Source organism: Thalia democratica, chromosome 3 (assembly GCF_965202585.1).
Source record: "Thalia democratica chromosome 3, ktThaDemo2.hap1.1, whole genome shotgun sequence".
NCBI lineage: Eukaryota > Metazoa > Chordata > Thaliacea > Salpida > Salpidae > Thalia > Thalia democratica.
This window is the reverse complement of record NC_139167.1, coordinates 25801829-25825748: the sequence shown is the minus strand read 5'-3', so window position 1 is coordinate 25825748 and position 23920 is coordinate 25801829. Positions and strand designations below refer to the sequence as shown.

At 27.4% G+C, this 23920-nt stretch overlaps 2 protein-coding genes across 5 annotated transcripts in view; both read left to right on the top strand.

Annotated features, from left to right (window-relative positions):
• LOC145831272 (uncharacterized) overlaps window positions 1-7281 on the top strand; it is a 33262-nt gene extending 25981 nt beyond the window's left edge. For all 4 annotated transcript variants that reach the window (XM_082938457.1, XM_082938458.1, XM_082938456.1 and 1 more), the window contains 10 exons: window positions 664-798; window positions 1175-1384; window positions 1815-2015; window positions 2826-2926; window positions 3251-3318; window positions 3688-3816; window positions 4858-4928; window positions 5260-5367; window positions 5810-5889; window positions 6352-7281. In XM_082938457.1, the coding sequence (XP_082794583.1) occupies window positions 664-798; window positions 1175-1384; window positions 1815-2015; window positions 2826-2926; window positions 3251-3318; window positions 3688-3816; window positions 4858-4928; window positions 5260-5367; window positions 5810-5889; window positions 6352-6643 (1395 nt within the window). In that variant the 3' untranslated portion in view covers window positions 6644-7281. The remainder of the gene's footprint in view (window positions 1-663; window positions 799-1174; window positions 1385-1814; window positions 2016-2825; window positions 2927-3250; window positions 3319-3687; window positions 3817-4857; window positions 4929-5259; window positions 5368-5809; window positions 5890-6351) is intronic.
• A 5493-nt stretch (window positions 7282-12774) lies between these two features.
• On the top strand, window positions 12775-20976 carry LOC145831494 (L-threonine ammonia-lyase-like). Its single transcript, XM_082938769.1, has 11 exons — window positions 12775-12855; window positions 13257-13380; window positions 13871-13941; window positions 15623-15794; window positions 16093-16208; window positions 16433-16536; window positions 17208-17266; window positions 17523-17645; window positions 18101-18285; window positions 19227-19394; window positions 20281-20976. Exons 1-11 carry the CDS (start codon window positions 12827-12829, stop codon window positions 20504-20506), a joined length of 1377 nt encoding a protein of 458 aa, XP_082794895.1. The 5' UTR covers window positions 12775-12826; the 3' UTR covers window positions 20507-20976.
• Window positions 20977-23920: the final 2944 nt, after the last annotated feature.

The following is a 23920-nucleotide window of genomic DNA, read 5'->3' as shown; positions in this document are numbered from 1 at the left end:
ATTATTATTATTATTATTTAAAATTTTTTATAATAACAGTTAAACAAATATTTGAAATCTTCATTCTTACAGAAGTTCATTTTTTTCATATTTTGAATAAATTTATGCTAAATCCAGACTGTTCATTCTTCGCACGTGCTAATTTGTACCTCTTTTTTTTTCTTTTGTTTATTACAATTCAGCCTTATGAAACCTTTGACCCATTGAAAAGAGAAGGTGTACCTAGAAGAGAAAAAGATTTGAGAAGAAGGAACAGAGCTCGTTCCAACGTAAACAATTGCAACAGACGAAGAGTGACTTGTTTTTTATTTAATAATTATTTTTATATTACAAAAGAAACAGAAGACGGCTTAATGTAGTGCATGAGCAAATTTAAAAACAATGCAAAAGATGCATAGAGAGTATAATATTGTATGAGAATTTTTTTAGGTTATGAAAACTATTTTGTGCTAGTTGTTCAATTGGCAGCAATTAAAAAATAATCCCCTTCTTTATTAGATATCAATTGCTTTTGATATTATTATTAGATATAAATATTAATATTAGTTGTTTGGTAATAACAAGTATAATTTTTAATATTTTATGATTTTTTAAAAACCTTATACAGAACGTCATTCAGTTTAATAAATATACTTAAAAATAATAAAATATTTTTTTTCACAGAACAACATGCCGCCACAGCAGCAACAAATGCAGTCGAACAACATTCAGCTTAACCAGCCTCCAATACAAAACCAGCAGCAAATTCAACCAATCGGCAGCCAGAACAACTTCCAGCAGACCAATCAGAATTTGAAGGTTAGTTTTGTGCAAACCCTGTTAGATTTTGAATTTGAAAGTTAACGTTTTCTAAAGGCTGATTTGAAAAAATAGTTATTTAATGAAGTTAATACTTAATTGTACTTTTTTTTTTAAATTAAACGTAATTTTTTTTTATTTATAGCAATTATTTTAATTAAACAAAGATATTTATATTACTTAACTCATTTACGTAAGTAATTGTATATAACTTTGTTTATAAATAATTTCATTTAAACAAAATTGCTTGGCGTAACAAATACTTTTGTATATATTAAACTTTCAGTAAAATAGTTAAAAAAATAAATAACTCAGTTACAATTGAATCTACAATATTAATTATTTAAATTAGTTAAACATGTAAATATTTTCACAGATAATTTCGCCCAACGACAACGCTACCTCCTCATTGGACAAACCGCCGGGTCTTTCCCCTTCACCCTTGGTCGTCAATAGCGACCAGCCCCCGCCGCCCGGCGACGACAACGTCCAGCTCCCCATAAACGTTATCGGGTCCTCGAACAACCAGCATCGAGTCGACCAGCAGCCGGATATGGGAGAAATTCCTAACGATGCTCCATCCAAGGTAAATGGGGTTTAATTGACTTTTTAGTTGTTATCACAGTTTTTAGCAGCTTTTGGATTTATTGTTTGGATTCAACGTTGCAAAAATATTGGATTTTGTCAAGCATGAGTTAATTTAGGTGTTACTTTAATCCATACTGTTTAGTCAAGACACAAACCACAAAGCCTTACAGTTTATATCAGAACCTTTGAATATGAATTAGTATTTTATAGGTGCTTGTTTGCGCTTCTAAAATTAATTTTAGCAAAGCTTCCTTCAACAAACCTCAAGAAAAAGCCACTTAAATCAACATATCCGATGTTAAATATTTATTTTCAACAGACAATTTGTTTTTGTATGATATTATACATCTCATAATTCTTCTTTAAACACATCTAGACACAAAATAGTGTTGTTTTGTTTTCTTGAATAAATTTTATTGTTGTTGCAGACTCCGAAGAAAAAGAAGAAGAAGAAACATCGCAAGAGGAAACACTCGTCGACGAGCAACGAGGACGAAGACATCATGGAGAAGATCAGGCAGATCGAGAAGATGGTCAAAAAGAAGGAGGACATCGAAGATGGGGAGGTCAAGAGCGGTTCGGATGACGATCCCGCGTTGAAGATGCTCAATCAGCTTAAATCTCAGATCGTAAGTTATACTTTTATGTATTATATATAAGAGAGAGGGGTTTAGGATATATTATGTTGTTAGTTGTAGAAGATAGGTTAAGTAGGTTAAATGTGGGAGGTGGACCAGTTGAAAAGGGTGGGTTTAAGGTAGTGTTGAAGATGTTGAATCAGTTGGATAGCTAGATCGTTTATTGTTTTGATTTAATTACACTAATAGCATGATGTTAGTTTTATATGGGTTGGTTATACGACAGGTTTAAATTGTTGTTATAAGAGCGGTTCAGGTAACTACTTTGAAGTTGTAGAATCACCATAAGAGTCGGATTGTTAGTTGGTTTATTTTTTATATTTAATTTTGGTTAGGTAGGTTTCAAATACAGCACGTGGTATGCTGTTATATAGTTACTAGTAGTTAGGGGAGGATTCTATACAAAATACAAGGAGAAATCAGGATTAGTAAGGCTAGTGTTTATGGAGTTGTTTGTATGGGATAGGATTAAGGATGGGTAAATTTGAATATGAAAGCGATAAGTCTGACCTGAATTGATTTAATTAGGAGTATATAAAAAATCTAATTTATGTTTATAGCAATTTGTATTAGTATTATTTTGTCTTATCTTTTAGTGCAAGTAGTTCATTATTTCTTATGTGTACTAAGCAATGTAGGCAAATACTTTTAGACTTATATATTTATATTTATAAAAAGTTGTTAAAAGCAGAGTGTTAAACAATACTTTGTAAGATATCTTTCTGTTAAAACACATTGATTATATAGTATAAGTAACAATTTTTTTCTTTCTACTCCAACTAGGTTGTAACTATTGAACAGAAACCTAAGAAGAAGAAGAAAAAGCACAAGAAGGACAAGAAGCGATCGAAGAAGGCGAGGAAAGATTACAAGTCGTCGTCCAGTGACAGTGATGGCGAAAGGTAATGTAACAGTTATTTAAGTTTTTTTTTTAAGTTAACTTGAGGGGTTTATGAATTAAGGTTCAATTTAAAATTTATTATTATTTTTGATGGGAAGGAATAGTTAATATAGTAATACTCTCTTCCAATACAAGTGTCTTCATTTTTTGATAAGTATTTCTTCGAATGAGTTAAACAATTAGGCATGTTTATTAATACAATGATATTAAATAATTTGTGTGGGTGCATAAGTTCAAGAGTTAAATATATTTAATTAGTGATATTAAAAATAAAGTAAAAATAACCTTGTTAAAATTAAGTAATAATAAAATTTGTTATTTACAGGAGAAAATCACTTAGCAGAAGCGATCAGTATCAAGGACACAGGTCGCATCGCGACAGTTACGGGCATGGTTGGTAAAATGAAAATATTATTTATAAGTTACTACTTTATATATGTATATATATTGAATTATTAATTGAATTTCGGACACGGTTAGTTTGTTATAATAATATAAATATCTAGTTTGGTATGTTTGATTGTATTAGATTAAGTTCTTACAAAAATAGAAGTTAATTAAATTTTACACCATTTGTAAAATAAATCTTAAGATTTGCAAATAGGAGTGCAGTTTGATAGCACTAACAGTTCAAAGAGAACATAAAAAGATGATTTAAAAGTAATTAATTAAACAATCTTTAACAAAATCAATAGTTTATTGAAACATTGTAGTATAGTTATTTCTTTGTTATTTTTTACTAAGTTACTTGAATATCAACAGACAAACGCGACACTGATGCGAGGTACGATTCGAAATATTTGAACGACAGAAGGTCAAGGGAACCTAATATTGATGAGGCTGACGATATGCAGTTACTTGCCATGAGCAAGAAGTTCAATAAAAGATCAAGTATGTTCATTTGTATCAAAAATAATTAAATATACATGGTAGTAAATATGATATGCAAGAAATACTAAGAGTTAAAATTGGTTGTAAATTAACTAAAATAAGAGTATTTATTTGTATGATATGCAGTTGTTGGCGGTGAGTAAGAAGTTTAATAAGAGATCAAGTGAATAGTTTTTATGATATTAGTTAAAAATATATGGTAATATAGACATTTTCTATCAAGTGAAACAGCTTTCAATTGTGTTAATCAAATATATATTTAAAATTGTCATTTTAAATATCTTTATAAATTTAAGACAATAAATCTTTAAACAAATGAATAAACAGTTCAATCAAAATCAAATTGTTCACAATTCACAGTTGTGTAACAAAAACAAATATTTATTTAAACTTGCTTTTGTACTTGTTTTGTTGTTATTGATAAAAGCGTAAAACAAGTGTGATAAATTTAAAACAAAGCTATAAATGTTTGTATTTTGCGACTGTTTGTTTTGTAAAGCAATTGTTTAAAAAAAACAAACAAATAAATAATAAATTTAGATTTGTTGTAAAACCACTATACATTTTCATAGTAAAATAAAAATGTCAATTATTTACAGAATATATAAAAACCAATAAGTATTTTTTCTTTTTTGTAAAACGTGATTTTAAGGCATGACGTATAATGGAATATCGCGTACTCGTTTGACAAATTGCAACATTTTAATTTCGTATATTTACTTTTTACTTCTTGTCTTAGAAATATTATAAATACATTAAGCAATACAAGTAACAAATGTCTTGTGACTTGACAATTTTTATTTTATCAAAACAGTATACATTAGAAAATCCAAAACATATTTTTAAAGTCATATGATCCACTTCATTTAGTTATATATATACATTTTAAATTACTTTTAAAATACAAAGCAAACATCTTTAGGCCAATTTAAAATTAAGTACTGCAGTCAATAAAAATAACGACATCTTTTCAATATTATTATTCTGAAACGATAGATTACAATAAATATTTCTTATTAGTATTAATAAATATTTTTTAAGGATCAAAAGACTTCCACGGAGAACATAGGCCCGGTCTGTTGTCTACCCCACCAGAAGGATACAGAAAAAATGTTTGTTTTTCATTATTTTACTTGTATTTTAATATTTATTGACAAAAAAGTTTTAAAGCTGTTGCAGCATTATCTGCGAAATTAATATTTCAAGTTTGAATTATTTAGTTGCTTTTGTTTTATAAAAAGTGTTTATTTTATTTTTAATTTTTTTATGTTGTGTTATCTTGAGTTTAATACAATAGTTATAAAATTATGATTTTAATGGATTCGTTAAGTTTGATGATAGCATTAAATTTTGTTAAAATCAAAATGTTTACCTAGTTGAAAAAAAAAGTTCATATAGTTGTAAATAAGTTTAACATAATACTTATATTTATTTATAATTTAGAGACAATTCGAAGACGAACCGATTCCAACAAACAAAAAGAGGAAAGTAGTGGTGAAAGAAAATAAAACAATAAACGATTGGAACAGGCATAAAGATGACAATGATTTGGTAAGTAATTTAATTTTTCAAATTTTTTTCTTACGACGGTAAAACTACGTTTTTTGAAGTTAATTTTTTGTAAAGATAGTCAAACAAAGATAATTCTTATTTTCAACAAAATTTATAATCTTAGACTGACTCCGACATTTATGTTTGTCATGAATAAATGATAATATGCATAATTTATTAGGCTACTGTGCTGTATTGTTTTTAATGTTGAAGTGAGTATATACTAAAGTTAATAAGTTAAAATAAAAGTTTTTACCTTATGCAGCGAATTTAAAGTAGTATTTGTTTTGCTGACACGAATATATTATTGACCCCACAATAGTATTATTTTGTTTATTAATTTTTTAAATTGTATTTCAGGTTCATCTTAAAGATAAAATGTACAAAATTAATTATTAATTTTTGTAAACTATCAAAACTATTAATTATAAATATGTTTCAGGTGCATTTTTATAGCGATGAGGAAGAAAAATACAAGAAAAGTTTGCAACCAAGAGGCTCCATGGACAACAGATATAACAGGTAATAAAAAAATTAAAAGTTAACAACTAAGTATGTAAGATAGATATAAAAATTGTAACAAAATTAAGATACAATTATTGTTTTCAAAAAACTTTACTTTAATATCTCTTTATCATTTCAAATAATTAATTGTTCTACACAGTCATAATGGGTTTTATTTTTAATCAGTGTATAAATTTGTTATCTTTCTAACAAAATAACTAAATATTAACACAGTTTTAAAATTATAACGAACTAAGCTCTTTTCAGTATTACTTATATAATATATACTATTATAATTGTTATAAACTATTTGATAATATAATAATATATTTATTTCAGTTATAAATGATAGTGATAGAATTAAGTGATTTTACTTTACTTACTTTTTAATTTAATTTCTAATTTGTTGGCTTTATAAACCAGTTAACATAAATATTTATAACATGTACGATGCACATATCAAGTTTTTCAACCAAACAGGAGAAACTCCCCGCCGAGAAGTTCGGACTGGGACAACCGCGGACCTCCGCAAGCGGGCAGCATACCAGTATTGCAACCGGGGAATACCCAGCAAATCCCCATCTTGCAGCAGCCCGGTTACTACCCTCACCACGGCAACGCGCCGAGGTACCCGCCCGCCGGTTTCTACCAGGGCGCTCCCCCATTCCAGGGTCGGCCGCAAGGTGGCGCCCCTCCGCCGCCCAGGGGTCCCTCGGGCAGGTTGCTGGAACCCCCCAACAGAAGAAACTTCGACCAGAGGGGCAGGTTTTAAATTTGGCGGGAAATTTTTTATTTTTGGCGCCAAAACTCAAATCTTTAATTTTTTGGTTAAATTTGATTTTCGTTTTTAAACGCCGTTTCCGGTCCAATCCTGAAATTTTGGTGCTTTTTTCAAATTTATTTAATTTTAAGAAGCAGCGTAAGAAAATATATTTTTTTTAATTTTGATTATTCTATTCCCTGAAATTTTTTTTGGTACAGACCTTCAAGCTGCTATAATTTAAAATAGCCAAAATTTTCATTGGGATTACAAATATTATAGAAAAGGAATAAAGGGTCAAACTTTTTATTTTGAAATCTAGTTAACCCATATTTTCTTTTATTTCTGCTTACATATAAAACTGGATTTAATTTCTTACATACCTGCAAATTTGACACTATTTTCCTATAGTTAATCCTTGTTTTGATAATGAAATTTTAATTACACTCTTTCTTTACAAATTGTACTTGAAAAATATGAAAGTATTTTATTTTAGGTTTATTTTTGTTGCAAAATGTATAGGCTTCATTTTAAAATCGTGCTTATAAGCGTTTTTGTTTCAACTTTCCTTCGAATAAGTTTTTTTTTTGCTTTTTAAGTGTATTGAATTTAGTTTAATGTCGTTTCTGATTTTTTCGTGAACATAATAAATATCCATAGTTAAGTAAAAGGTATATTATTAATTGAAATGATTGATAAAAGTAATAGTTTTCAATTATTTTAATAAAACTAAGTATAATCCTTAAAAACATAACCGATTTAGACGTGGCCATATAAAATTGATATATAAATAAATTTTGAAGTATCTAATAAATAGTCATTAGACAACAAGTGTTGTTAAAATTTTAAATAAAACAGCTTACACCTAATGAAACTTACACAATTATTCATAACTGTTGTTAAGAAAATAAAAAAGTAAGTGGAAATTTTAGTCGTAATAAAACAGATTTAATGATGTTATCAAATTAGCTATAAATCTTTAAAAACACGGCTGGTGTCATTGAAAATTGATTTAAGAGTTTTACATAAAAGTTGTGTCCTTCCTCCGAACAAAACTACAAACAAATTGTGTTTAAAATAGTTTAAATATATAACAACGGACAACTTAAATTAAAATACTCTAGTTTAATATTTGCTTCTGAAAAATAATAGGTTTTTACTTTAAAATTTAGTTAAGCTAGTATCAAAACACAAAGTATCCACAGGGTTCGTAGGCCAACAGAAAGTAAATATTATACCAGAGTATTTAGGGAAACTACCATAAAACTCGAAAAAATTAGGCCAATGTCAAAAAGTTCCAATAAAATCAGCGTCAATAGACCAATGATGCTAGTTGGCATCCAAGCATGGTAAATTAAGTAAACTCAAACCAACATATTTACCATACTGATCTGTCAAAGACATAGCGGCATTTCATGCTATTTTAACGGCACAATCATACGCTGTCGGTTCGTACACTTTGGTCGAAAAACCGATGTAAACTGGCAGGTATCAGCTAACTAAGAAAAGTTGGTAAGTTACCACTTGGGTAAATCACCTGAAATGAGAAACGACACTAAAGATGATATAAGGACCCAGTGCGATGATTACGAGCAGACAGATTGCAGCTGATATGGCTGCAAGAGTAGAACAGAAGGTCGGTGAAAGGGTCCATTTTATATTGAAAGAAAAAATATAACAGACGAGTAACCTTTTTGTGAACAAGATCGTTACCATCATAAGAGAGAAGTGTAAAAATGTTTCAGAGAGACCTGCCCAATCTGTTGCAGAGAAAACGTTGGAAACTTCATGATTTACGCTGTATGATAGCTAGCTGTAAAAAAGTTACGGCTGTGATGATCTTGAACTTTAGTGCTGATTATTTCAGTTGTGTGGCGTTCTCACATATATACCAAAACAATTAAAAAAAAATATTATAGATAATTATGAATAAGAGTTAATTAAATTCATTTTCTCAATCACCTAGTTGGCAGAACTAAAAAGAAGTTTTCTCCCTTTACTATTTAATTACCCCAACAAATTTTTCAACCCAGCTATAATCCCTAATTTTTAAAAACTTCTGTTTTAGGCAGGCCATCAGGGGCGTCGCGTAGAGTTCATAAAATTGGAGCTGCTAGTTAAATCTGTGTCAGCTGCATCTTAAATGTTTACAAGTTTCCAATATAAAAAATGATGAAAAGCTTAATTCAAGAGCTACAAGAACTTGCAGCACCATGTGAATTAAACCATGATCATTGTTGAAATTTAAAACACAAGATAACAATAAAACAAGTTGAAATCGAACAAAAGAAACTCGAGCAGGAGCAATTCAAGCAGCGAAAACTCGAGCAAGGGCAACTCGAGTAGAAGCAACTCGAGCAGGAAAAACTCGAGTAGGGAAAACTTGACCAAGGGTAACCTCGTTTTTTAAGTAACTCGCAAGTTTTTTTTTGTTTATTATTACTAATTAGGCAAGTCATAAAATTAAGTTAGTAAATTCATAATTGTGCAAATACAGAAACTTACATGGAAATAAATAAAAATAAAAGTAGTTATAGTTGTTAAGAAAGGGTGATGATATACAAAGGTATGAGATATGTGTTTTTTTATATTAGTTTTTAATATTTTATTTATTACTTAATTAAACGAAAATGTTCAATTTTTTTTGAAAGTTTGCTATTTTTTTATAATACCTTTGTGGTGATCTAAATGTTTCAAATTAAGGGATTTTTAAATTTTTTAATGTCAATCTGCAGCATCCCTAATAAAAAGTCACTGCAGGTCATGATTCATGATCTGTTTGACTAGCTACATTTTTAGCTAGGATATAATTGACAAGAGTTTTGTTATCAGTTAATGAATATTCTAAGTTGTGATGAATTTTCCAAATAAAATCGGATTTTACTTTATTTACTAATAAAACACATGAAAATAACTTTTAAATTATTAAAACATAAATACTGAAAAAGTTATACAGTCACTGAGTTTCACTACGAACGGATTTTCAAACTGTGATTTTTATGAAATAGCATGTATCTTTCTTTTCTAATTCTTTTAAATTAAATGGAATTCCTCTTAGGCAAGTACTTCGAAAAAAAAAACTCTTGTGGATGTAGTACTTTTTTAAAGAATAAAAAATTTAAAATTAGTAATGATATACCAGGTAAAATGTGTATGTAACTAATTGCAAATGTTTTTTCGTTTTGTTTATTTTTAAATTTTAGTAGTACTAAATTTTTACAGTTTCTTGGCCTAATTTTAAATTTTTACTATAATTTTTAGCTATTATTTTTTACTATAAAATTTCTATTATACTCCCACTTGAAATCTTACTATATAGTTAAAATTTACATTGTATCAAAATGTCGGTGTAAAAAGCTTTTCAAAAAAAAAAAAAAATACTATATGACTGCATAATTGAAACCTTGTCGCGATAAACTTGTGTATAAACAAACAAACATTAAAAAAATCTAGTGGTCATTTGTACAATAGGGCTACTCTAAATCTCGAAGGAAATAAGTTAATTCTTATTTAGGTTATAATAATTCATACAGGACACCTACAATAATATGTCGAACAATTGTTGTATAAAAACTATATATATACATATATATAACAGTTAGTAAACTAAAAATAACTACTTTACACATACTCTACTTTTAGTAAAGCTTAATAAAAAAATTTGACAATTAAAACTTAAGTTTTTGAAGTTTCTTATCACAAACTAGTTGAGTTGAAACATCATTTAAACAAGTTTTCTTAAGTAATATACAATTGAAAAACCAATTAATAATAAAAGTTGTTATAAAGATTTTTATATTTTAATAGATTAAAAAATTTAATTTTCAAAGTCAACACTAAATTATTTATTTTGAATGATAATACAGGTAAACCGGCCGGCAGCAATAACAATAATTACAAAAGTTATGAAAAAACAGTTTGTAGTAAAAATTCTTCAAATTATTCTTCAAATTACAAATTCAAAACTTGAAAATAATTGTTTTATATAGTAACATAGAACAATTTTAGTATTAAGCAATTAAATTTTTAAAAAGTGAAAAGCTTTATAAAAGATTTTAAAAGTAAAAACTTTTAATCTTTTTTCTGGAGTTATAAGGTTAAAAATGACTAAACATTTTAATGCATCAATTGCACTAAATGATTCGGCTTGAAAATTATTACTTATATTAAGCTATAGAAAGTTAACATACTATGTAATAAGAATGATATAATATATATCTTAAATATATACGTATTTAAATGTTTAGCATTCTATTTAAACAATCTGTCATCTAAAGACTAAATGCTTTATTGATTTTCGATATAAAATGTTAAGTGCAAACGTTTTATGTTAAAGAAACAACTTCGTGTAAATTTTAGGAAAATTGTAGAGAATTAGCAATTTATATATTGTTTTATCAATTGGTTAAAATTATAAGATAGATATGAGGGATTTCATGTTCAAATAATAATAATTTTAGTAAAACGTGCACGGGTCATATCTTACATAGAAACAGTTAAAAAAAAGCGTGGACTATTTAAAATATTCATAATTAAGTGTATTAAAAAAGGTTAAACATTTTTTTTTGCTTCAGTGAACGTTGGAAAATTGAGGGTCTTTGAAATTTACAATCGGGCGTATTTGTTTATATATCATAAGAAAATTAGGATTTTAGAAAAAAGCACCGACCCTTGAAAACACAGCAAAGTAAATATATTAAGTAAAATAATTAATATTTTTTGGTTAAAACATCGGTAGTAGTAATAATATCCAAAAAAAAAATTTTGTTAGGGGCTCCACTCAAAAAGTCAAACCCCAATCCTTTGGATTTTTTAAATTAAAGGCTAAGTAGCGTTCTCTAGAAAAAAGTCTTAATAAGCTTTAAAGATAAGGAAAATAATTGGATCTAAAGTTTGGACACTTTTTAAAAATTTAAAAAAAATGCTAATCAAGCTATTTAATGCTCGTAGTTTAATTCAACATTTCAAGCGACAAATATGCATTTCTTTGTTTATTTTTGCCGAATACTGATTTTTATTATCTCTTGTTATTTTATGTTTCATTATAAAGTTATTTCAGCATAACAAAAACAAAGTTCTAAACAATAAATAGTTTGCACACGGAGGTAGAAGCTATATTTGAAATAATTAACTACGCAATTTTAATGCTAAAGTAACCAGTTTTTCAAGATTTTATCTGAAGTAACAACAAACATTAAACTGCTACTACGAGATAACAGACAGACCTTAAAAGCTGACCAATTGAAATATAGTATTTTACTATCTAAATTTAATTAAAAGTTTAAGATTTTGAAATTTTAAAGTTGTATAAATCATTATAAATACCACTCTTTTTTATATTTATATTTTGCTTAAACCTTTTACTTGCTTTTGAAAAACTTTTGTAATACTGTATATTTTTATTACTAGAAACATTAAAGTTATACGTTTTAAGTCTAATCTTTTTAATTTAATGTTATAGTTAAATCCAAAATTTCTAATTACGAAAGAAAATGCTATTTAAATTGTACGGTAACTTTTTAAAAGTAAATATTTAAAATTTAGTTAAAAAAACACAGAGGACATTTTTAGATCAACTATATATAGTATTTGATGAGAACAATAATGTTTTTAAATTTATTACGTACTTAAGGTCTTAATAAAAACAATTTATATAGAAAAATTTGTTTTATCAGATATAAATGATATAGTTAAAACATGTGATGAACAATAAAACACCTATTTAAACAGGTTAAGTCCGGTTAAGTTGTGCTTTTATCAAAAACCAAAACAAAAGTTTACTTGAAGTTTAACATTTTGAACGACCCAAAATTTGAACCAATCAAATTACTGCATTTTTTCTTTAAAAGCATGACTTATAATCGCATAGTAAATTGTTATTCATTAATTGCATAAGCTATGGTGCTATGCTAAAAACTACTATTTTTTACTAATAAGCAACAATTGTTTTAAATTGTGACAAAAATTTTATTTTTAAACAGACAGTTCTGACTCATTAATTACATTATAATTAGATTTTTTTCACATTTTTAATTAGTGTAGAAAAGAAAGTTTTGACCAAAACTGTACAAGCAGATTTTGTTTCTTTGATTAGCTTTTCATTTTTGTTATTTTAACGAAATAACTAACAGCTGAATTATTTCAGAATAAAAAAACGTATTGCTATAACAGTTGTACGCATTTAGAATACTTATAATGGAAGGTTTATCAATTGCAGATAAAAAGTAAGTTTTTTTTATAAAAACATTAAAAAACTAGCTTTTCACATATTTTTTAATACTAAAAATAGTATTTTTTAAGTTAAAATATACTATTAAACTATTTAAAAAAATTCTTGCTTGTCTAATTCAATAGATATTTACATTATTAAACTTTGTATTGAAGTTTGTAAAATTAATAAAAAAATAAGCTTGAAAAATACCTTTTTGACTTCAAAGTTTGAAAATAACTAGTACTAAAAAAGTTACAAGGTAATGAAAAAAAAAGACCAAAATTTAGTGGTTTTAAAAAAACTTTTAACATGTGTATAAAAAATTGCTTTGATAACTGTTTTTAGGTATGACAAAATTTGAACGTAACATTACTATCTTAATATTAGCAACTAAATTAAAATAATTCAAAACAGCGCTGAAAGAGACATTTTGTTCGATGAATTTTGTGACCCCAACAATCCAATAAATGTGTCTACCGAAGCTGTATTGAGAGCTCAGAAAATTGTCACAAATGGTGTTAGAAGAACCCCCTTTACTGTTAGTATAATGTTTAATACTGATACAAACTAAAGCAATTCTAACTAAAGTTTTTTATATTTGATTCTTAAAAATCTTGAGCTTTTTTATGAAATCTTTTGGCATATAAACTATAGCTTGTATGATAAACTATAAAACTGTTTATCAAACCTTATAATGTGTTGTCAAATGTGTCTTTAATTAGTAATTTTGTTAAGACTTAAAAAAACAAAGAATTAAGTTATTTTTCTAAAAAAAAGCAAAAAATATATATAATAACAAAAAGTTATAGATTGCAAGCCTAATTAGTACAAAATACCCCTTTTAATTGGTTACTAATAAAATAGTAAACATGTAAAACAGTTTGCGAATAATGTTTATTTTGAAAAGGTTGTATAAAAGCTTTTAAAACAATAAAGCGTTTCACTTTCCCTAGCATTTTTTTGTAAAAATAGTTTTAATTTTATTTATGTTTAATTTTTTATTAAGTACAATGTTAAAATCAAAATAGAGAAGTCGTTTATCAGAAGAACTAGGAATGGATTTGTACTTCAAAAAAGAATTTATGCAGTACACAGGAAGGTATAATATTGTTTTCAAAGTTTTTTACAAAGAAGAAATAAAGTGACAACATAATTAAAACTTTTTGTTTGTAAAAATGTTTAACTTCAGCTATCTATAGTAAAATTTAAAATCATAACTTAAAGGTATACATTTTGTTAAGTTTTTTAAAATAATTAAAATATTTTTTTTTGTGATACAGTTTTACTAAACAGTTATTTTCTGCTTAAAGTGATAAACAAGTTTTAAGTAAGTTTAATGAATTTTAAATAACATGCTCAAAAGTAAACTACCTAATAAATTAATTACACTTGAAATTACATAATTTTTAACATTAAACTTGTTGCTGTCAATTTACACTTGTATTAACAAGTCACGCATTCATATCACGTGCAGTGTGTGAGTCATAATAAAATTTTTTGGTTATTGAGTATTTCGAGTTTGTTAAATTGTTAAATTTTAAAAAACTTACGAAAATCTGCTTTAAAAAAGTTAAAAAAAAAACAGATTAGAAAAATGTGAGGAATAAATAATATGTAAGTTAAAAAAAAAAGTAAAACTTTCAAACGCCAATTAAATACAACTTAATTTTTTAAACTTTCTATAAAGCTTAAGTTTTTATACGTTATACAAGTTTAAAAAAACCTTGTTCTTATCTAATACAAATCCATTTTTTGGTATAAGCTTCCACTTAAAAAACTTCATAACATTTCAGATTTTATAAAACTAACAATATACTTTTTGTTTACGTTTGTCTATGCATTACTACAACGTTTAAAAAGTATTAACCGATCAATTATCTTACCACGATAAACCGATAATTATCTAAGTCAACTACTTTTACCAAAAGATCATTCATCGACTGAACTAAAGTTTTACTAGTTATCAAATTTAATTTATTGATTTCAAAACTATTGTTGTAATGTGTTTTATCTATTACTTAATAGTTGTTATACATTTTTATTTTATTATTTTTTGTTTTTAGTAAACTATAAACTTGAGAAAATAGTGAATTTTTGGTTATTAAATTTAAAACAATATTTATTTTTAGGGATTGTAATTGTTTAGTGCAGCAGTCATTATAATTATAGAAACGTCACACTTACCTCAGTTCTAATGAACTAAATGCTTATGAACTTGACTCATAATTTGTAACAGCTTTTATTAGTTTAAACTTGATAGCATTGGCTTTAACCTTTAAAATATAAATAGGGTTTATTTATAGAGTAACCTTTTTCAAAACAGATCAAAACTACATTAAAAAAAAATTTAAAGAAACTATTTAAAAAATAGCAAATGGCCAAGGCACTTTATAAAACGTTTATGGAACAATTACAAAATTTTTCATGGAAAAGTTTTAAGAACATAAGTTTTGAATAACTTAACTTTTTATAGTATCTAAAATATACTAACTTAGTTTGAGCGTCAATAAAAACACCCTCATAGCTTTTTGATAATTATTATCTTAGTTATACTTGTTTTTTTTTTAGATTAAGTAATTAGCTAGTTATCAAAACTTTTCTAATGAAAAAAGAATTGAATTTTTTTTATCCTAAGAAATGTCAAACTATATTTTTCAAATAGACTAACTTTCGTCAATTTATTCATAAATGTATTTTCATTTTACACTTGGCTGTGCGAAAAAAATGTCTTGATTTTTTAAACAACAATTAACGACTTTACTTAAACACACTTCCAACAGTTTCAAGGAAAGGGGCGCACTGTTCGCGTTATCAAACCTGTCACAGGAGGACAAGATAAAAGGGGTGGTAACGACTTCCGCGGGCAACCACTCGCAAGCCCTGACGTACCAGGGAGTCAAGATGGGCGTCCCTGTGACCGTGTTCATGCCCGGACACACACCCGTTGTTAAGGTGGATTTTTATTTAATTTAATTATAGTTTTTATATTTTATATCTATTGAAACAAAATTAAAACTGTCATAAACAAATAAAGAGGAATCTGTATGTTATAAGGGTATTAAAATATTAGTTAACTTTTTAAATCTGTTAAATTTTTATCTATTTACCTAGCTTTTACACTCTAAATAAATAACACGTTAGTTTTTAAATAGTGTATTTTATATAAGTTAAACTTAGTGAAAATATAACAAGATCCTAAATATTTTTGTAAGTTTAGTTACACTAAAATTACTTTACAATACATTATCAGGTAAAAAGTTGCAAAAATCTGGGGGCAAACGTCATTGTTGGAGGGAATCATTTCGATGAATCAAGAGCAATGGCGATGAAGTATTGTAAAGATAATAATCTCACATACATCAATGGGTAAGTTTTAAAACAACATCTTTTATCAATTTTAAAATAATACTTATTTTCTCTACATTTTAAATGTGTTATTTTTATTTGCTTTGTTGGCGAAACTTTAAAAAAATAACATCATAAAGTAATTTGACTTATCACGTATGTGCTTTAGAATTTAAAATTTTTGAAATAGTTCTTGCAAACTAAAACCTCAGCATAAACATGATCAACATTATGAACTTGTTTAGATACGATCATGAGGACATAATAGCCGGTCAGGGCACGATGGCACTCGAAATGATAGAAGAAGTCCCTGACCTCGATTATCTGATCGTTCCGATAGGCGGTGGCGGTTAGTCGAAGCATTTTGTTTTTTTATTTATATTGTTTTCCTTTTATAATTGTTTTTTTTTTGGAATATCTGGTCTTATTGCAATTCATACAATACTTTTAATAAACTGTACAATAGTTTGTTTGCTTTATAATTGCCGTTACACTATTTATTTGAAATCAATGAAAAAATTATGTAGTCCAGGGATTCCCAAACTTTTTTCACAAATTTTTTTGCCCTTTTTGTAAAAATTGCTATTTTACTAGTCAATTATTCTTTCTTTTTTTATTGGTTATTGTCCAAAGATAATATGGCAACTTTGGAAAATATTAGCTCATTTTTCAAGTAAATTTACAATATGACATAAAATACTCTTGCTAACTAAGTTAAATGTAAAAGTAAAGTTCAACAGCTAAAGTTTTTTTTATTGATATTGTTAAATTTCAGAACCTAAAAAAAGTTTTATATGCACGGACTTCAAACACGTGTAACCGAACTAAATAAACTCATATAAAACTATAGAAAGCGAAATATTAAAGAAAAAATAAACAAACAAGGAAATTGTTTAGCTTGCTTTTAATATACATGTTTTCTGTTGATTTTCAATTTTATGTTGTATGTACTAACTTATTTTCATTAGAATTTACGCACTTTTATTTAAAAATGATATAATAATAGTTTCTTTGTAACAGGTATGATAGCTGGGTGTGTAGCAGCATTGAAAGATAATTATCCTCACATTAAAATATTGGTTAGTTTGTTTGTTCTAACTAATGTAAAAGCTGACTGTTTTAATCATAGAGTTCTAATTGTAAGCAAGAATTAGTGATCATTACCTAAAAGATAATAAAGTAACGAAATTTCAAACGTATCAGCAATTGGAAGTTTCAGAATTGTTCACTATCCTTGCGAACCAAATTCATAGAACTTACTTATAATCGACCTAGTTGTATTAATTAATATTTTTCACAAACATCGTTGTTACAATATCAACACTTTATCTAAAGGGAGTTGAATCCAGGAAGTGCCCTGCTTGGACCACCGCACTTAAACATGGAAGGCCAATCGTCTGCAACAAGTCAAAAGAAGGAGCCTCGAACACAATTGCTGACGGACTGGCTGTAGTGCAGGTAATATTCACCACTGTATTTTACTACTACTTATTATGGAAAAATAAATGCCTTTCATTTTGCTTTACTAATAAACAATGAACTTTACCGCAAGATCATCAACAACAGCATCCGAGACAATCCTACGACCGGTTTCGTCCTTATTAGGACTCATCAGGCAGGAATAGTCGCGAGAAACCGCTATTGTGGTCTTAAACAAGCGGGCTTAAGTACAAAGTACTGAAGCGATTCAAGTTATTTTGCTTTACGAAATTTTCATTAGCTTATTTGAAGTTATATTTTAAGCAAAGAAAAAAATCTTTTGTACCAATATACCGCTGAATAGTAACTTGGTGTTTTGTTTTCAACTTTTCTTAACACCTTAGTCAAGATCGCATAGCGTAGACGGCAAATATTTTAAATACGGGTATTTACACAAATTAAATTGTTCATTATAAATTTCTCCTTAATCACAGGTCGGAGTGAACGCGTTCGAGACTTGCAGGGGAAAACTGCACAAGGTGATTGCATTGGAGGAGGACTTCATCAGTTTGGCCATTGTGAAGTTGTTACAAACAGAGAAGGCAGTAACCGAGGGTGCTGGCGCAGCGGGGTTGGCCGGTATCTTAAGTGGGGAGTTCCTTGAACTGAAAGGGAAAAAGTGTGTGTTTGTACAATAATTTTCTCCAAAATTTCAACTAATTTTTAAATTTTAAGATAATAAATATTTCAGCTCTTTTTTTTTATATTACATTGTCGACAAAACAATAAACACTTAAGTATTTATATTTTGAAAGATTAGTACATTTGCTTTGACAAAAATAAATTTTAAATATGATACAATCACAGTATTTATTTCTTTAACACAGTAAATATTTTTGTATACATAGATTATCTAAGGTTCTCTTAACAAAACATTATGACGTCACATTTATAGTGGGATGCAATGTGTAGTAACAATCAATTTTTTTAATGGCTTATTAATCTTATATATATATATATATATATATATATATAAAATAAGGTTAATGTTCAAACTTGAACACCTTCTACTGAGCCCACTTGAAGGGCTTTTAAATAATTTAAAACCCTGTTTGTAGGCTGTGCTTAAAAGAATCAACAGCCGTTATGTATGCGTTAAAAAAGGAAGGTTGTTTAAATAAGAAGAGCGAATTTATATCGTCTTGTCGACATATGAAAAAGCTTCTCTTAAAATACAACAAATTTTGAAGCATTTTATAGTCAATTAACTGTTGTTTTCGTTAATTTTAGTTGTTTGATTAGTTAGATGGTAGATCGATTTTTGTACTGAATATTTGTAATGTACAATATTACCTCATACTGTTTTTTGTTTTTTTGCATAACTTTTGTATCTTTGTTTAGTACAGTGCTTTTTATTTTGAATTTAACTGGTTGATGATTAAAGCTTTATGAAAAATTAAAGCTTTATGAAACATATGTACCAGAATTTTTAAAATCGCCATTTCAATAAATTATATATATTTATATATATATATATATATATATATTAAGTATCAAGAAATATAGTTTTTCTCCCCCTCAATAAACTCTTCCACTGTTCACAACTATGACGTCACACAGGGTGGGGTGCGTTTTGTGCGGCGGCAACATCGACATGACGTCACTGACCAGGTGCATCGAGAGGGGCATGGCGATGGAGGGGAGAATCGTCAAGTTTCATTGTGACGTCACGGACAGGTGCGGGGGGTTGAACGAGCTGGTGGAAATATTGAAGGAGCATCAGGCCAAGTTTGTCAAAAAATAAAAAATAATTAATTAAAAACTTATATTTCGATCGTAAAATTAAAAAAAAAAATTTTTTTTTGTTTTTTTTTACTGAAAATTTTGTAGCAACATCAGGCCAAGTTTGTATTTTGAGCATTTATATATTTTCTATATTTTAGATTAGTTAGAAATTATTTGAGAAAAATAGTTAATTTAGTTGAAATTGTAACCTACTTAAATTTGTAAACTTGAATATGAGTAAATGCAATATGAAAATATAGAAGTATGCAAAAATATTATTTGTTTTCACAAAGTATTTTATTCTTTTAACAAACTTAGCCGAATTTTTCTAAAATAAATAGCTATTATTTTGTGACTCTTAAATGTGTAAGTAGCTAATAAAATCGTGTTTTTTTTCTCTTTAATTTTTTAGTTATGACTAATCGTGACATACGGTAAAAGTATGTTTTAAGAGAAACTCAATTGTTTAAAAGTTTTTTATAATTAATTATTTCTGAAAATCTACAGCAGCATGTTTGTTTTGATAAACTTAGTTATGGGCATAACTTTAAGAACATATAAACAAATTTTGTATAAGTTAGTGTTTGCTAAAGTTTAACAGTTCGATAATTTGTAAAACAGAGTTATTATTTAAATTTTATAACAAACACAAGTTCGTTTTGAGTATAAAGTTATAAGTACTTAATTTTTTTAATATTTTTTTACTTTTACCTTAATTTTTAAACCCAACTAATTATTCATTTCAACAGCATCAAAAACATACAGCAATACTTATAAACTTAGACTTAAATTCATATCTTTTATAGCTCGAGCATTGAAAAAAAAGAAAGAACTTTACTCAACTTATCAAACAACTAATTTTAAATAAAATTATTGTTTATTTCAACAGCATCAAAGACATAGCGCACGACAGAACAGCATTACCGCGTGCTGTGTACAAAGTGCGTGTGACGTGCAGGGCAGAGACAATCGACAAACAGCACTCTGCAGATCTCGAGCGCCACCTGGAGGAAATATACGGGGAAGACCTGCACTGGGTCGACATGATGAACAAGGGGTGGAACGTTAACAACAACAATGATAAAATTGTTGATCTCAACAATAACTGTTTTTAATTTAACAAGATTTTATATTTTTTATTATCAGTTTAATAACAATAACAATAATAAAATTGTTGATCTCAACAACAACTATTTTTAGTTGTTTACTTTCGTAATCTGTTGTTGGTGTTATAAAACAGTTTACTTTTAAGAATTTAGTCATAACAATGACTTCTTTTGGTTAAATTTTTTTTTGACACCTTTAAACTGCAAATATTTTAACAGTTACGAAAATTGTTGGTCCCAATAAAAACTGTTTTTAAGTATTTAAGTTTTCAATTTGTTATTAATGTTGTAAAAAATCAAAGCCTCTTGAACATGTTTATGGATTTTTTGACTATTTGAGTTTTAAAGAACAAGTGAAAACTTATTTTGATTATACTTTTCGTAATGTTTAAACAAACACTATTGATTCTTTCGCATCGTTTTTTTGATTTGTTTATAGTACACATATAAACTACTATTTGATCATCATAATAACCTTTTTTACACTTTTTATAAAAATAAACGTTATGAGTTTCAGTTTTTACTAAAGTTACGTACGTTTTTATAAATTCCTACCTTTTTATTTCGTGTATAAACGAGTATATACTGTTTGTTTTTTAAATTATTTATTTTATATATAATGAAATTTAACTAAACATTAAAGTTTCAGTATTAAAAAAACACTTTAATTTCGAAAAAATTATTTTACCTTTTTATATTGCAGCAGCATCTGCTGAAGTATTTTGTCTTGATATTTAGTTTTACATACTTTTTACTAATCATATATGTTAATATTTTTGTTGCATTTTTCATAAACTAATAAAGTTGTTGACTTTTTCAAAGTGAATTTTAAATTTTAAACGCTTTATTAAAAACGTTATCAAAAGTTCTGAGTGTTTATTTTAAATTTTTTAATGCTATTTTAGTTTAAATTAGTAACAATTTTAAGTACATAAAACAATAACTGCAATCAACCTGAAAGAACAGAAAGCTGAAATGAAAAACTAATAAAAAATATTACTAAATAAAACGTAAATACAAATATTAGTAAGAAAAAAATGTTTAACATAAGTCCCCTATATACACAAAGATATAAATTTTAAATTGAAAGTTTTTTTTATAAATACTCGTAAATTCTTGTAATTTTTTTTATAAATACTTGTAAATACTTGTAATTTAAAGGAGAAATAAAATTCCAATTAGCACTTGATGTATACACAATGTGTATTACACATTCACTTAATAAAGGTTTTCAAAATATTCAACTTATCGACTTTCCTGATTACAAAGAATTTGAGGTTCAGCTGTATGGAATTCTTTTTGAAGTTTCTTAGCATTGACCAAGTATAAGTTAAAAAATCATTTTTCTTACAGCACTTTTTATAAAAAACTTTTAAAATGTGCTGCTATTTTGGTTTACAGAACTTGATTAATTAATTAAATGGTTATGCAAACGTAACTTTTGTTCCAATTATCAGAATAGTTTAAAACTTTAACTTTTTAATGTTATTTGGACAGAAATACTTTTTCTTCTTATGTTACCAGTCTACGAAACACCGTAATGAAAAATAAATTTTCATTTAGTAATAAGTTGTAAAAATAAAACTTTTACTCTACTACGGTAGAAAACCATTGTTGGAACAAAGTTATTTGAAATCAGCTTCTCAATAATAAATCACTTCAGAAAACTTGCTTTAATCAAGTTTCAATGAAGTTAGTTTGTTATCAGAAATGTCAAAAAACTAAGTATCAATTAGAATAGTTAATGTTTTTGTTTGTAAACTAGATTTTTATTAAAATTAAAGTAGTTGTCAATAGTTGCTATGTAGGTTTTGTTAAGTATTTTTTTCAAGTAACAGTATGAGTAAAGCAGTTGATTTTAGTATATTAATCTTTATATAGATGATTTGAAATATTATATTATTTTTGAATTATAATGTTTACACAGATAGTTTACTGTCTTACTTGTAATGGTAAATACTCCTTTATGAACAGTTGTTAACTACCATAAAATTAACTTATTTCCTTGTAAGTTTAATGTACCCCCTTTTTGTACAAAATTAGTTCAAATGCAGTGACCACTATAGTATGTGGAAGATTTTAAATATTTCAGACATGTATGTTTGTTCATACACAAGTTTTTTTCAATAAGACTTTAATTATGCACCTATATAGTTCCATATTTTTCTTTAAAAAGCTTTATTAACTGACTTTTCAATACAATGTTAGTTTCATTTAAATATTAAGACTTAAATTAGAAATATAATATAATAATTGTAAAAAAAGTATCAATTAGAAGTCGACTACTGGTACAACTTGAACTAACATTAGTTGATTCACTTTTAACTTAAAAATGGTTTGAAAATTCATTTAGAGACCAACAAACTGTAAAAAATCAGAAAAATAATGCTCAACTTAAAAAAAAAATGTTCTATCACAATACTTACAGTTGATTAAATCTAGTATGACAAGTGTAATTACTAACAATTTTAAAGTTCTTAATCTTTTAAAAATTACTGCATATACTAATGCAAGAGGATATCTAATTAATATATAAGCTTAATTAAATTTATATGCGACATAAGTTAGTAGATAAAATTAAAGTTAAATGTTTAATTTGTAAGCTTCATAATTTGTAGAACTTAAATGAAACAACACAAAATTATCATCAACAAAGTTACAAAATTGTCTTTTGTAGTTGAACACATACAGCGTAAATTATGACTGAACAGTCTAAAACTTTTTGTTAACTAACTAAACTGTATAAAATAATCTTGTACATATAGCAATGTTATATAACTAAATAAGTTAGCACTAAAATTCAGTTGCACCACAGCTCTAAATTTGACTATTTTACAGAAAAACTATCAAATAGCGTAAAATATGATCTCCTTCATATACGACTCAATACGAAATGCTTTCCTCGAAGAAGTTTGGAGTCATCATTATTGGACTTTCCTGCAGGTGATCATGTTCTTCTCGCTCATCACGCTATGGCTGATGTTAGACGACTTCCGACAACTCGGCCCCGTTCTGTATTATCCCGTTTCAGCAGCAATCGTAATTTTGTTCTGCCTCGCCCACTTGTGGGTCTTTTCTCTCCTGCTACGGATCCTATCATGGCTATTCTCTCTCGTCGAGGATCTGGTGGTTCTCCTGAAAATGGCGGTGGCGGTCTACCATATTTTGTTGGTCTGCTGGTACCTGAGCGGTAAACTGGAGGTCCGCATGTTTGGGGTCCTGTGGCTTGAGCGTGCGGTGAGTAAAGCGAGAAACGTTTTCGGTTTTCTGCTGGACAAGTGTCTTGATGTGTACCAGGCAGCGAAGGGTTTCAAAATGAGCATTTACTACGCCGGGATGGTTTTGGCTGTATTTCTGTGGTGGAAAGTGATGGCCTCTAGATTCTTTGGAAACAAGTTGATCGTTGCAGTTGTGTTGTTAATC

What these genes read in the sequence shown, in the direction of transcription:
- LOC145831494 (XM_082938769.1), top strand. Translation starts at nt 12,827, where the DNA reads ATGGAAGGTTTATCAATTGCAGATAAAAA. An exon ending in ATCCTCACATTAAAATATTG is followed by an intron (nt 17,267 to 17,522) that starts GTTAGTTTGTTT and finishes CTTTATCTAAAG; the next exon opens with GGAGTTGAATCCAGGAAGTG. An exon ending in CTTGAACTGAAAGGGAAAAA is followed by an intron (nt 18,286 to 19,226) that starts GTGTGTGTTTGT and finishes GACGTCACACAG; the next exon opens with GGTGGGGTGCGTTTTGTGCG.